Source organism: Sus scrofa, chromosome 8, assembly GCF_000003025.6.
Source record: "Sus scrofa isolate TJ Tabasco breed Duroc chromosome 8, Sscrofa11.1, whole genome shotgun sequence".
Classification (NCBI taxonomy): domain Eukaryota; kingdom Metazoa; phylum Chordata; class Mammalia; order Artiodactyla; family Suidae; genus Sus; species Sus scrofa.
Genome location: NC_010450.4, coordinates 19,274,083 through 19,286,722, shown reverse-complemented (window position 1 = coordinate 19,286,722; position 12,640 = coordinate 19,274,083). Strand labels below are relative to the sequence as shown.

At 40.8% G+C, this 12,640-nt stretch overlaps 1 protein-coding gene across 4 annotated transcripts in view; it reads right to left on the bottom strand.

Moving 5' to 3' along the window:
* The window catches only part of ZCCHC4 (zinc finger CCHC-type containing 4), a 53,231-nt gene that overhangs the window by 18,587 nt on the left and 22,004 nt on the right, over positions 1–12,640 (bottom strand). For all 4 annotated transcript variants that reach the window (XR_002346590.1, XR_002346589.1, XM_021101077.1 and 1 more), the window contains 3 exons: positions 8,711–8,861; positions 7,092–7,192; positions 213–334 (listed from right to left, as the gene is read on the bottom strand). Coding sequence is in view for 2 of the 4 variants with exons in the window: in XM_021101077.1 (XP_020956736.1) it covers positions 213–334; positions 7,092–7,192; positions 8,711–8,861 (374 nt within the window). In the remaining 2 variants the exon portion in view is untranslated. The remainder of the gene's footprint in view (positions 1–212; positions 335–7,091; positions 7,193–8,710; positions 8,862–12,640) is intronic.

The following is a 12,640-nucleotide window of genomic DNA, read 5'->3' as shown; positions in this document are numbered from 1 at the left end:
ATACTTACTGATATTCACAAACCCTAAAAGTACACAGGGCATTCATTACAAAAACTGGGTGTAATTCCAATTAAATTCAATAAAACATTATGGGCCAAGTTTAAAAGTAATGGAAGAACTACATGGGTCAATAGTAAAAGCATTTTGGTGTCAGAAACAAAGAACTTTAATTTTAGTGACTCACATATTTCAAGGTCCCTCTGTGATCTTACCTGTACCCTTCTTCAATGGGAAGGACTATTTTGTTGGGCGGGATATTGGTGAAAATCCGCACAGGAGATTGTTTCCGCCCTCTCTTTCCATGTTTATAAAGTGCATGATTATCATAATCTACCTAGAATGTTAAAAAAAAATAAGAAGAAAGATTTCTCAAATGAGTCAACATACATTCAGATTCTTTAACCAATAAATGGACAAACTGACGCCAAAGTACAAATTAAATCGAAGTATTTAATAAGAATGTATTTATTTATTTATTTTTTTAGGGCCACACCTGCGGCATATGGAGGTTCCCAGGGTAGGGGATCTAATCAGAGCTACAGCTGCTGGCCTACACCACAGCCACAGCAACGCCGGATCCTTAACCCACTGAGGGAGGCCAGGGATCGAGCCCGAAACCTCATGGTTCCTAGTCGGATTCGTTTCCACTGCGCCACGACAAGAACTCCAAGAATTTCTTAAAAACAAGAGTGTACTTATTAATCAGCCCCAGAGAGGTCTCTATGAGGGTAAAACTTCATTATAAAAAAGGCAAACTTTGTTATGATAAATTCATGCTACCTAGGATTAAAAGAACACCACCAATCTCTTATCCAACGCAAAAGACTTTGCAAAAAGGCCATTATGTAATTAAGAATTTAGCTTTGGGCGTGAAAAAAAATTCCACCTCTGATGATCTGTGCCAGCTTGGTTAGGCTTTTCGTTTTTTGCACGTGAAATCCACCTGGGGCCAGTTTTCAGCTCCCCGAGGCTCCGTGAGGCTTCAATCCCTCCCTCCACCATCACCCCGACAGAGCCAGGTTTGGGGGCCAGGCAGTGGCTCCGCCACTCACTTGCTATGTGACCTCGGGCAAGCCTGCATCATTTTCAGAGGCTACCGATACTTAGAGCAGCTGTGGACGTGAAATGAGATGGAGTGTGTAATCACTGAGTTCAGCGCCCGGCACATGGTGGCGACAGAAGGATGGAGATGAAGACAGAGACCCTTGACTGCAGCTGTTCTCCCCACAATGACTATTTCAAACGTTTATCTCCCTCCAGATCCCGACCTCAACTTTCCGTTTCAGCAGATTGCCTGGAAAGTAAGCTGAAGCCAACAAGCATGATTTCTACTAGCTTCTTGCTCCTGTCTCCTCCTCCACCCTATCATCCATATACATTCTCAGGTTGTTTTTAAACCTGCCACGAATTACCTGGCCACTAAAGTCCACCTTTCTTCAGATCAGCGATTGTCAAAGTGTGGTGCCTGGATCAGCAACATCAGCATCACCTTGGGATCTTGTTAGAAATGCAAATTCTTGGAGTTCCCGTCAAGGCTCAGTGGAAATGAATCTGGCTAGTATCCATGAGGACGCAGGTTCTATCCCTGGCCCTTGCTCAGTGGGTTAAGGTCTGGTGTTGCCGGGAGCTGTGGTGTAGATCACAGACCACGGCTCGGCTCTGGCGTGGCTGTGGCTGTGGCACAGGCCAGCGGCTACAGCTCCAATTCAACCCCTAACCTGGGAACTTCCACATGTTTCAGGTGCGGCCCTAAAAACACACACACAAAAAAAAAAAGAAATGCAAATTCTTGCCCCATCCAGGACCTAATAACCCAGAAACTCTGGGGGTGGAGCCCAGCAATCTGTATTTTTAACAAACCCCTGGCATACTAAAGTTAGAGAATGACTGCTTTAGATTATTCCAAAGAATATCCTGAAATTTTTATAAGGTTCATACAGGTAGATCCCAACTTTCAAGTACGTTGTAATAAACTATTTAGATCCTAAATAAGATTACACTTAAGAATACACAACAGAACTGACTGGCAAGCTAACTCTCTAATGAGAGCACTGCAAAGATGTAAGAAATCAATGACAACAAAGACCTTTAATGGCAGATTCCCAGGCTCTCTATTTGGCCACGCTCATGGTGCTGGATTTACAGGTGAGTAACTTTAGAAACACTGATTAACAAGCTTCAGCACTGGGGAAAAAAAGGAAGCCGAGGAGGAGCTCCCAGTAAGTGAGGCATGGTGGGTAAAAAACCCCTAGGGCGTTCTGCGCAGCGAGCAGGTGAGAGCCGGTGCAGGCTCACAGGTGGCCTCCACGCAAGTGTAACATCAAGCAAAGGAAGAGACAAAGGAAGCAAGAAGGGAAGCTTAGATCACATTGGAAGCCCTCCGTTCAGCCACTATGGCTGAAGAGAGACATGAATAAAACCAGTTCATTTCTATTGAAAGTAATGGGGATGCACAGGATTTAGAGTTGAACAGATTGGGGGTGTTTGGGTTTATTCAGAGAAGAGAAGGCTGGGAGGATCTGAAAGCTCTTCTATAACTGAAGGGGCGTCATGTGGAATAGACGTTAGACTTATCCTTTATTGCTTTGGAAAAGAGAAGGAGGACCAGTGGTTAGAAATTAATAGGGAGCACATTTTATCTCCACGTGAGAAAATTTTCTAACAATTAGAGCTATTACACAAATTGAGTTGCCTTGTAAGGCTGTAGGGCTTTGCTCACTGAGAGCATTCAAGTGAGGCTAGACGACTGCCTGTCGTGAATTTAGTGGGGAGGAGGATTATGACGCTGGGAAGTTAGCCCGTGTTAGCCCTATATTGTCTTTCCAACTTTACAATTCTATGAATATATGTTACCCCTTAGAAGCTAAGGTAGAAAAGTAGACTTTACTTCAAAATCACCTTAAAACAGTATCTTACGTAGTTTTCTTTAAAAGTAATTTAAATTCATATTTTTTTCCCTAATGCACCTCCTCTTTGTACTCGGTAAATATATGGTACCTTATCAAATCCAACAAAGATATTTTCAACATCGATGAGTGTCATAACAAAAAAAATTCTTCCCAAGAGAAACTTAATGAAGATTTTCACATGCTGGAAAAGAGTATCTTAGAAAGATTTTTAGTAAATGGAACATTCCATGCAACACAATAGATAGCAGATGGAACAGAGGGAAGACAGAACAATTTCTTTATGGTAACCCAAGGAGTCAGAGAATGTGTGCATCGGGAAGGTGGTTGATTACTTGATTTTACATAACCTAATTGAGATTATTATTATTTTTAAATGTGGGTTTGTTGTGCTAATTAACTATAAACATATGGTATGTAAAATGCATGCTGCTAGGGTAAATTAATGTACCTCTAACATACATCCATATTTCATAGCTTCATCCACACAAATAAACCTCCTATGGAAGCGCGGTAAAGCAAACACAATTTTGCAAATTGCCCATCACTAGTGGTAGAGCTCATACACCATTTTCCCATCATTATCCCTGACATTTTACTCACAATGATGATGAGAGGCACTTTCAAATAGAAAATTTCTCCCATGGAACTGATTAATGTGATGAAGTACTGTATAGAAATGAGGGAAAGCACAAAATCTCTGCAATTCCTAACTTTTAATTTTATCTATACGCAAATTTCTCCTGCAACAAGAGGCTGAAACAAGTTAGATGGAAACCAGGACATTCAACTCGACAAATGTTTATTTTGTACAAAATAAACCTACTATGCTCCAGGTATCATGCCAGGAAATAAGGATTAAATTTAATAGAGTATGTACCTGTACTGTCATAACTCCCTAAATTGTATCCTGTTTAATTCCAGTACAAAATAAACCTACTATGCTCCAGGTATCATGCCAGGAAATAAGGATTAAATTTAATAGAGTATGTACCTGTACTGTCATAACTCCCTAAATTGTATCCTGTTTAATTCCAGTACAAAATAAACCTACTATGCTCCAGGTATCATGCCAGGAAATAAGGATTAAATTTAATAGAGTATGTACCTGTACTGTCATAACTCCCTAAATTGTATCCTGTTTAATTCCAGTATATTCAAAAGATGCCAAGGGAACTCTTCAGCTCCATCGACCAATTTCGACCACAGCAATAAGGTTTTTTAGTCACATTCACTATATTCCATGTAACCTCTTATTTTAAATACCATGTGATGATGTTATTCCTCATCACTTTAAAAACATCACATTTTATGCTTCTTATGTTTATTATATATTGCGTTTTGAGAATTCACCTGTCATCTTATAATTTACAATTATTTCTCAGAAATGCCCGCCAAAATATCTTCATTTCTGAACAAGAAACCAGCCTTGAAAAACAGTTTTCTAAAAAAGGATGATTTAAGAGTTCCCGTTGTGGCGCAGCAGAAACAAATCCAACTAGGAACTGCGAGGTTGCGGGTTCGATCCCTGGCCTCGATTAGTGGGTTAAGAACCTGGCGTTGCCATGATCTGTGGTGTAGGTCACAGATGTGGCTTGGATCTGGCGTTGCTGTGTGGTAGGCCGACAGCTGTAGCTCCGATTTGACCTCTAGCCAGGGAACCTCCATATGCAGTGGGTGCGCCCTTAAATAGCAAAAAAAAAAAAAAAAAAAAAAAAAAATCCCCTTTTAAATAAACAAAGACGGAGTTCCTGCTGTGGTGCAGTGGTTTAAGGATCTGGCATTGCTGAAGCTGTGGCGTAGGTCACAGCCGTGGCTTGGATTTGACCCCAATCCAGACAAATGTCCCATATTAAGCAGAAACAAAAGCACATTCAAGGTGGAAGGGAAGTGAGATGGTCTAGTTCAGATATGGCCAATACAGGACCTGAAAGTCACCACCAGACCCTGACCCTGACCCTGACCCTGACCCTGTGGCCTGTGGCAGCCATCACTAATCAATCACACTATTCTCTGCCACTGAGCCTGGTATTCTCAACAAACTCTCCAGTCACTACCAATTTATCAGGCTTAGCTCTGAAAGTAAAATTTACCTGCCATCCCTTTTCTGGTTCAATCACTTTATTTTATAGGTAAGGAAGCAGAGACCTGGAAAGATAAAGTGACTTCCCTCAAGATTAAATAGCTTCAAAAGGCTGTGCTAAGACTCAAACTTCTTCTGACTCTAAATCAGAATTTCTTTTCATTATCACATCCTTCCTTTCTAATCTGCCCTTAATAAAACTCTTGCTTTTCTAGGTCTTTGATAACTATTTTATTCTGTACTCATCAAGTGCTTTATCACTGAAGAATCTGCACGATTTATATTTTATGAAGATTTGCAGCATTTCCACTTTCCTCTTACTTGAAAAGTATTTCCAAAAAGGAGATTTAGTGATTTTTTTTTTCCTACTGCATTGTGGCTTGGGGGCTTAAAATCAACTCAGGCAATGTCAGAAAGAAGCCCTAATCAAGGTCTACGGGAAAAGAACTGTGAAGGAGGAGCAGAGACTATCAAAATTTTCATTTGATGAAAGTGGCTAATATAAAGGGGGAAAAATTACCATGAAATGAAGTTAAAGTAACAACAAAAAAAGAATGCAAAAGGCTAAGAAGGGGTAATAAGTCCAGAGACATTTTCAAAAAAAAAAAAAAATCAGAAAAATTATCAAAGGGAGGTACAACAAATAAGGTTTTCATACATCCTAAGGAGATTCGGCAAAATCAGCTTCTCCAACTGAACACGCAACGGGCAGTAGTAGTGTTCTTATCTTTCGCAAGAATCATGAAAAACAAAGATTTGTTTTGTTTTATAAGTTTTATTCTAATTTTTCTTTCCAAAGTTTGACTTTCTGGCTATTGAAAAAACGGTTTTTCTAACTAGGCCACGTATCAGATGTGGTGAACCTTTTTCACCAGGGCACTGAATTACATCATTGTTTTTAATAAGCTTGGACTTTGGAACTATTTCTCGGAACTGAAACTCCAGTCTTTCCAAAGCTCCTGTACATGTTGAATGAATAACTGAATGAAAGAGAGATTGAAATCTGGAGTTGAAAGGAACTGGGTTTTAATCCTGGTTCTGCCACTTCCTAGCTAGGCCCACACATTTTACCTAACTCTCTGGCACTCATCTTACCTGTTAGATGAGCACAGTGGTAATATACCCACTTGGCAAGGTGTTAGGAATTATTTGCGATAACACATTGAAAAGCTTAGCCTTGTGCCTGACACACAACACATGCAGAGGAAGGTTATTGCTGTCGGCATGGTCACAGCCATCCCTAGACTGTCATCACTCATACAGTCCCAGAGTGGGGGTAAAACTCTTCTTTCTTCAGGTCTTTTTTTTGTGCAGTATCTGAGACATTAAAATGGCAAAACACATTATCCCTCAGAAAACGGTTTTGTCCACATTTAGAGACAAGTTTTCACTGTGGACAAGGGTTTGAAATGGTGAGGAGGCAAAAGAAGGCAGGTCTAGAATAAAGCCCATGAGAGCAATTAATGCGAAGTAATGAATGACCGTTCGTTTAGACAGCCTGCGTTACTAGGAGAGTGGACGGACATGAAGGCAGAAGGAGGTGGAGGTCGGGTGAGCCGGTTCTGGATCTGCACACACGCACCCCAGCAACTCTGCTTCCCTGTCACCCCACGACCTTGGGCACACCCCTCCTCGGCCCCTGGCATCCTCTGAGTAGCAGAGGAAAGTGCATGTGGCATTCCACCCACCAGAAAAAGCGATTTGCTTCTGCAGAACCTCCGAACAGAGAAAACCCACATTCATAATGATGATCCTGGGGGCGTTTCGCCTGATGATAAAAGATTAGATCATTTGGTCTCCAACCCAGCTGCCCTTCAGAATCACCTGGGAAGCTGGGTACAATCATTTTTCTTAGGGCTTTACCCTCTGATTTTGATATAGTAGGTTTATAGATACCTAAGAATCTATATTTTTAATAAGCACCTTAGAGCTTAGAGACATGTAGGAACCAGCGCACTAAGTTACCTACGGTATGGTCTTAGTGTTTTATACAGCTTATCGTGTATACATTTACTGAAACTGATGGACAGTCATATCAGAATATTTATTTAAGCAGAAAATCCATTCCTCGACCATGCCAGAAAACAGAATATTTACTATACCTGGTAATCCAGCATGCAGAAGCTTGGGAAAAACTGACAAATTCGGGCTTCGAAAAAATAGGGGAAAATCCAGAATATGGGTAATTCTTTGTGACCGTTATCTAATGGATCACAAAAGAAAACAAGAGAAAAGCAAATTAGGGACTGATATTATAAGGAAAAAAAATAAAGCAGCCAGGTGTAACTGAAAAACATCTGGTACTGGGAGAAACTGTAATCCTTCAAAAACCCAAATCATACAAAAGGAGAAACTATGTACCGCAGCGCCATTTACAGCTTGACCTTTCCCCAAAGTCAATGGAAACGTTCTGTTGTATCCAAACACAGCTACACAGGATATGCATATCCCTATAGTCTAGGCAAATATAATACCAAAAAAGTGAGAAATTTAAAATGAACGTGACTTCGAAGCACACAGGTGGCTGTGACGTGGTGGAAGGGTTCCTGGATCAGAAGGCAGAAGGCCTTGGGTCCGAATCCCAGCTCCGCCATAACTCATTCTATAGCTCTCGGGGTGAATCCACCTTTTCTGAATCAAGAGGCTTATGAACAATTTTATCAAAATTAATTTTTATAAGAGACAGAGGACACAGCTATTAGTTACAGAGCACCTAGTACAGGCTAAACACAATGCTAAATACGTTCTAAGTGTTATCTCCTTTCAATAACCCCTGGAATTTAGTAGTCCCATTTTACAGATAGAAAACTGAAGCTGCAAAATACACGCAATTTGTCTAAATCCATGCAGCTAATAAGCAGCAGAATGGAATTCAAGCCCACAAACCTCCTTATTGCTTCCTCAAAAACAGTGACTTTATCCACTCTGATAAGTAGACTTCAGAACCAAAAATAAGTGGAATACTTAGTATTATGAGTCATGTATTAGACTTCATCTGCATTCTGTCCCCAAAGCACACGATTTATATAGCACAATTAATGGAGAAGCTTGATCACAAATTCCTGACACTCATATTTATCAACTTTCCAGCTGGAAACTGAAAAATGATTGTCCTGACTAATTAGATAATTATAAAAAATACTCTCAAGTCCTAAGACACTTGAAACTGAATGTCCCCCAGTCATTGATCCCCTGCTAGGGTCGAGTGTGTCACCAAGAACCACTGTTAGGCTGCTGGATGGCCAAGCTTCCCACACAACTCTTGGAATGGAATGGTTTAGAGCTTGGCCCAGAGGCTGGGGCCCTCCTGGAGCTCCGGGTAAGACTTTGGGAAGAGGGACTGGAAGCTCCATGAGGGCAGAGACAAGTGTCTGTCTCCACTACTCCATCCCCAGCACCTAAATAGTATCTGGAACACAGTGGCCGTTCAGTAAACATTTGCTGAATAAATGACAACAGTCCACTGCTACTCTTCATAATGTCCCCTCATGCCCACCACAAACAAATATTTTACCTATGAGCCATTTTAAAAACCCATGATTAGAACAATACAGAGTATACCGTGATGATAAAGTCATTATCAAATAAGTTTATTTTTTTTAAAAAAGAAGAGAACCCAAGACATGAATCGGTGCTCTGATTCGCTGAGCTCTGCTCATACTCGACAGGAAGTAGATACACAGATGCATGTTTATTTTGCAGTAAGTAATAAATTACATACCTTGGCTTTGACCTTCTTTCCACATAGCAATTAACTTCTTGAATGTAACAGCCAGAGGTTCAACCAAGCCACCAAAGGGAGGATCTGTCACCATAATGACTCCTTCACCTTTATCTTCCTGGAGAAACGTTCTGCACACGTCAAGGGCAGCCTGGAACAAATACACATTCATCTCGAAATTAGGACCAGCAGGAGGCACTTCATCCTATTCAGATGAGAATGTATGAGGCTCCATCTCCTCCTTCCTGCCCCCCCCCCCCCCAGAGTCCCTCAGCGACATCCTGAAGCCGCTCTCATTCAGCCCCGTGAGATTTTTATCTTTGGGGTCCTTGATAAATGGGTTTTTTAAATTATGAATTCAAACACGATCACTATCAGAGGTCTACACATTTCAAATGGGTAAATTAAAAAATTAAATTTAGTAACCTAAGAGAGAAACTCACTACCCACGGAGACTATCTAAAATGCTAAACTCGGTTCAAAAAACAGAAGCGGGGACTGTGCTAAACACTGGAGACACAAAAACAAATAAGACATTCTTCCTACTGGTTAGTCCACCACCGGAAGTTCAGTTTAATAAGAGCCACAAATTACCAGTTAAACAGGCACGTGTTTCTGAGTGCCAGGTAAAGGACAGGCACATGTGAACATGCAACGTAAGGAAATGAAGGTTCACAAATAACAGAATTTATCCAGACCATGAAATCATGTTACTAACACCGTTCACAACAAACTGAAGTGTTTTTAGTAATTGCAAAGTTAACATTAAAAATCCTAGAAGTTAAGGATCCAGCATTGTCACTGCTGTGGCGTGGGTTCGATCCTTCACCTGGAACTTCCATGTACCATGGGCACAACCAAAAAAAAAAAAAAAAAAAAAAAAAAAAAATTCTAGGATATTTATCACTTTTTGCTTTGAGACAAATCAATAAGAGATAGACCTGTAATAGTAGCTCTAGCCTACTGACTTTGTAGTTGCTTTCAAGTATTTACTATAAAAGCAAATAAAAACTTCCAGCATACAGAATGGCAGAAGATTTTAAAGTTTAATGGCATTTAAAATTTAATAAACCTATAAGTACTTTATAATAAAATGTATATCGTTCTACTACTAAGTCAACTTAGAAGACCCAATTGATGAAAGGAAAAAATCACAACATCCTAATTCCTCTCCTAATAAAGGAAAATCTTTTTATTAACTTCCTCCGAGAAGTCCTACAGCGACGGATGGTGTCAGTAAGGTTGACCATTTTTCAAAAGCTGCCTGGCACTTCCTGCCAACACCAACAAGGACTAACAGCACAGACGACATTACTGAAAAACCTTCAGATTCCTTAGAGTCAAAAGTGGAAAAAAGAAAGTGAGCAAACAACCCTTGAACCCCTAACCAAATTTAAAAAAACATTAAAGAATATCTTTCCAGGAAAGCATCGACAGTGGACAATGTCCCATCCTGAGCTGCCGAGGGTCCTATGTTGACCACCTACGGGACACAGACTCTTGCTTAGGCCACCAATGTTGACAGTAACTTAAAACTTTTCTTCATCTCAGTTACCGCTAAAAAAGAGCTTGGCATTTTATTTTATTTCATGACTTTTTGCCTTTTCTAGGGCCGCTTCCCATGGCACATGGAGGTTCCCAGGCAAGGGGTCGAATCGGAGCTCCATCTGCAACCTACACCACAGCTCACAACAACGCTCACAGCTCACGGCAACGCCGGATCCTTAACCCACTGAGCAAGGCCAGGGATTGAACCTGCAACCTCATGGTTCCTAGTTGGATTCGTTAACCACTGCACCACGACGGGAACTCCAAGTGCTTGGCATTTTAAACAAGCCCCTCTATACACACTTCATAATTAAGGCCTATGACATTTCTCATTACCCAAAAGACTGTATTATTTGCTGTGAAAAAAATCCCATGCAAGAAACTCCTGCTGTTTAATCCCGTGGACTGTGAAGTGCTTCTGTGCAGTGGCAGAGGCTTCCTTAGATCCTAAGAGGTGCCTGGTGCCTCAGAGGCTTATATGCCTTCACAGACAGGCACCTAGGAGACACTTAAACACTTTAGTGATTGATTAGCAGATGGTGATCTCTGCTGAAAGCCTTGACTCAGGAAGTGGGTGGAAAAAGGGCAGACAGGAAAATTACGAAACAGTACTTTTCCATAGACCATTCTCTCCAGTGGCGCAGCTCCTAAAATACAGAGAAAGGAGAGCTTGAGCGCAACGACTGTTTTCTTCTGGAAAAGATGGCCTGGAGTTCAGTCTCGGCAGCTTATTCCGACTGTTATTCTAGAAACTTGTAAGGTAATTCTATGAACTCCCAATAAAAGTTACAGAGAACTTCCTAGAAAAAGGCTAATTATGTATTACTTTCTTAAAATATATGAAACTGCTAGCCAACTCCTGAGTGTTTGAATGTAATTTTACTCTCGTTATTGTTCAAAATAAAAAGCGAAATCAGGCATGGTATTCAAAACAAACACCTGACCCGCTACTGCAGCATCAAGCAGTACTATAAACCCATGACCTCCTCATGTGTCCCTAGGGCCAAGGGCAGCCCTGAGCTCAAGGCCCCGCAGGACACTGCATGTGGATGTTCTCTGCCAGCCCCGCAAACGCGTTTCCAAACTTCACCTCCCTGCTCTCTATGCGGAGGGATGAGAGACGAATCCAGGTCTTGCCCCCACATCATCTCTGACTTCTTCCCAGCACACGTCAGTAAGTCTTCTTTTGCTCCCTTTTTTTTTTTTTTTTAGATATAACTGACATATAACATTCTATCAGTTTCAGGTGTACACACAGTAATTACAACAAGACTTCTTGTTTCCGTCTGCGAAATGCTTCGGAATCCATCTCTTTTTTATCTTTTCCCCACCGTCACTGTCTGAGGTGAGAAACTCCTCACCATCTACGGTCAAGCGATTTTTCATTCCTTGTTCTTCTTCACGGTCATCTAACCAGTTCTCAAATTCGAGTGATTATCAACCACGTAAACCTTTTGGAAGACAGTGAAATACATCTAATTCTAACAGCTCTTTATTTCAATACTTGGTTTTCACAGCTTCCACCGCTGAAAAATAAGCCTCCCAATGCTAAACCGACTCTGTTGGAAGGAATGAATCACTGGGTATACTTACTGAGTCAGGAGACTCATTTTTTAATCCCAACCAACAATTTTGAACCTGTTTTCATTTCCTGAATGCTTAGTTTTTCAGTCATTTTATCATTAGCTGATATCTTAAAGCACAATATATACTTAAACATGTTCACAATTTTATCTTTTTTTTTTTCTTTTTCTTTTTTTTTTTTTTTTAATGGCCGCACTCACAGCATATGGAAGTCCTCAGGCCAAGGACTGAATCCGAGCCGCAGGACTAAGCCCAAGACACCACACCTTCCACAAACACCAGATCCTTTAATCCACTGCGCTGGGCTGAGAATCAAACCCATGCCTCTGCAGTGACTGGAGCCACTGCAGCTGGATTCCTAATCCACTGTGCCACAGCAGCAACACTTCGCAATTCTTTAAAAATTGATATGTATGCATATATGTATGGACATGCTTCAAGTAGTCTTGATAATTTCAAATGCTTTTGGCCAGCCTCCTGTCAGGTGTGATCACTTGGTTGGTTATAGATTTTATTCTGTAATAGGATTGACAAAGAGCTCAAATTGGGAGTAAAAATATCAGCTTTGCTATGCTATTTACAATGATGTTATTAACATCATATTGAAAGAAGTTGTTTTTTAAGCCACTCTACTTTTTCTTAAGGCTATTTTTTAAGAGAAATGTTTGGCTTACAGCAAAATTGCGAGGAAGGTACAGAGATATCCCACCTCCCCAGGCCCCATACACGATAACCTTCCCCACTATCAACATCGCCCACCAGAGTGGGACATTTGTTAAAAGCGATGGACCTAATCGA